The sequence below is a fragment of the Octopus bimaculoides genome, chromosome 27, assembly GCF_001194135.2.
Source record: "Octopus bimaculoides isolate UCB-OBI-ISO-001 chromosome 27, ASM119413v2, whole genome shotgun sequence".
Taxonomy (NCBI): Eukaryota; Metazoa; Mollusca; class Cephalopoda; order Octopoda; family Octopodidae; genus Octopus; species Octopus bimaculoides.
In genome coordinates this window covers 17,516,243-17,517,505 of record NC_069007.1, presented here as the reverse complement: position 1 = coordinate 17,517,505, position 1,263 = coordinate 17,516,243, and the positions used below count along the sequence as shown (strand labels likewise).

Below are 1,263 nucleotides of genomic sequence, written 5' to 3'. Positions count from 1 at the left end.
ATGATAGATCGCTAACCACTACACACATTTTTTCTCTCCTTGTTTCTTTCTGTGTTCCTTTCTGTAGAAGAGCGTAGGCTCGAAAAGTTAAAGACTTTTTCAATTCCCGAACGTTATACTAATACATCTATTTGTTTTCTACACCACCTGTCTTCGTCTGTTGTTTTTTTTGTGAATTCTCCCTATACATATATGCATACGACGTGCTTCTTTCAGTTTCCGTCTATTAAATCCACTCACAAGGCTTTGATCAGCCTAATGCCGTAGCAGAAGACACCTGCCAAAGGTGCCACGCAGTGGCACTGAACCCGGAACCATGTGGTTGTGAAGCAAACTTCTTACCACACAGCCGCGTCTCGAGTTATGCTGCGTCGGCAATTCCAAAAGATGAATCGGTGCAATATGCAGCTAAAAGCGACAAAAATGTAAGAATTCGATTTATGTGTAAGAAAATAAAAGAATAAAAATTCTTAAATAGAAAATAAACTAAATGTGCAGATTCTTCGACTGTATCTGACGGAGCAGGTATTGTCTCCCCTTCAATATTCACCACAAGAGGTAAAACATGTGGTTGAAATATACGTACATACATACATCTACCTAACTGTCCGTCTATCTATCTATCTATCTATCTATCTATCTATCTATCTATCTATCTATCTATCTATCTACGTTGTATGAACAGGGGCATTGAGAAGTCACAGCTCCAGTACTATCGATGTGTGATTAGAATATCGGAGCAAAGAATCTCAAAACGGATTCTTCAATAGAGGACTTTCTAACGTAGATTTTTTTTCTTCTCTTTTCAGTGTCAAACTCTTCCTTCTCCAACTTAACAAATACGTTCCAGTTTTCACTGAAGCTTTTACCATACATGTATTCAATTAAGAAAGCAATTTTGTGGTTGTATTTACGACCCGTGCAGACTGCAGAAGAAGAAGAGTTCACGGTACTTGAGGTAGGTGTCTTAATCTTTTCGCAACTAAAATGTCTTATCAATTATTGTGTTTTCTGAGAGAATTAGTAAAATGTTTATCGTTTCCATTATAAAGCTGAGAACAAAAGACAAATATATATTAGTATATTCAGATGGTGCTTGGGACATAACAAAAGATATATATATATATATATATATGAATAAAAAAATTTTAAATATTAAAGAAAGGGTTTTGTTTGATCGTGTATAGAGGAATATATTATTTAAAAGAGTTCCAACTCTGTCTGTTTTTTATGTTTTATTCATATTCTTACAAAATTAATGTG

The 1,263-nt window shown here is 34.8% G+C and overlaps 2 protein-coding genes across 2 annotated transcripts in view; one reads left to right on the top strand and one right to left on the bottom strand.

Moving 5' to 3' along the window:
- LOC106881568 (solute carrier family 23 member 1) overlaps nucleotides 1-1,263 on the bottom strand; it is a 157,573-nt gene that overhangs the window by 56,652 nt on the left and 99,658 nt on the right. The gene's annotated exons all lie outside the window — the stretch shown is intronic.
- Nucleotides 1-1,263, top strand: part of LOC106877250 (growth/differentiation factor 8) — a 37,831-nt gene that overhangs the window by 26,107 nt on the left and 10,461 nt on the right. The window contains exon 2 of the mRNA XM_014926113.2: nucleotides 810-958. Coding sequence (XP_014781599.1) covers nucleotides 810-958 — 149 coding nt within the window. The remainder of the gene's footprint in view (nucleotides 1-809; nucleotides 959-1,263) is intronic.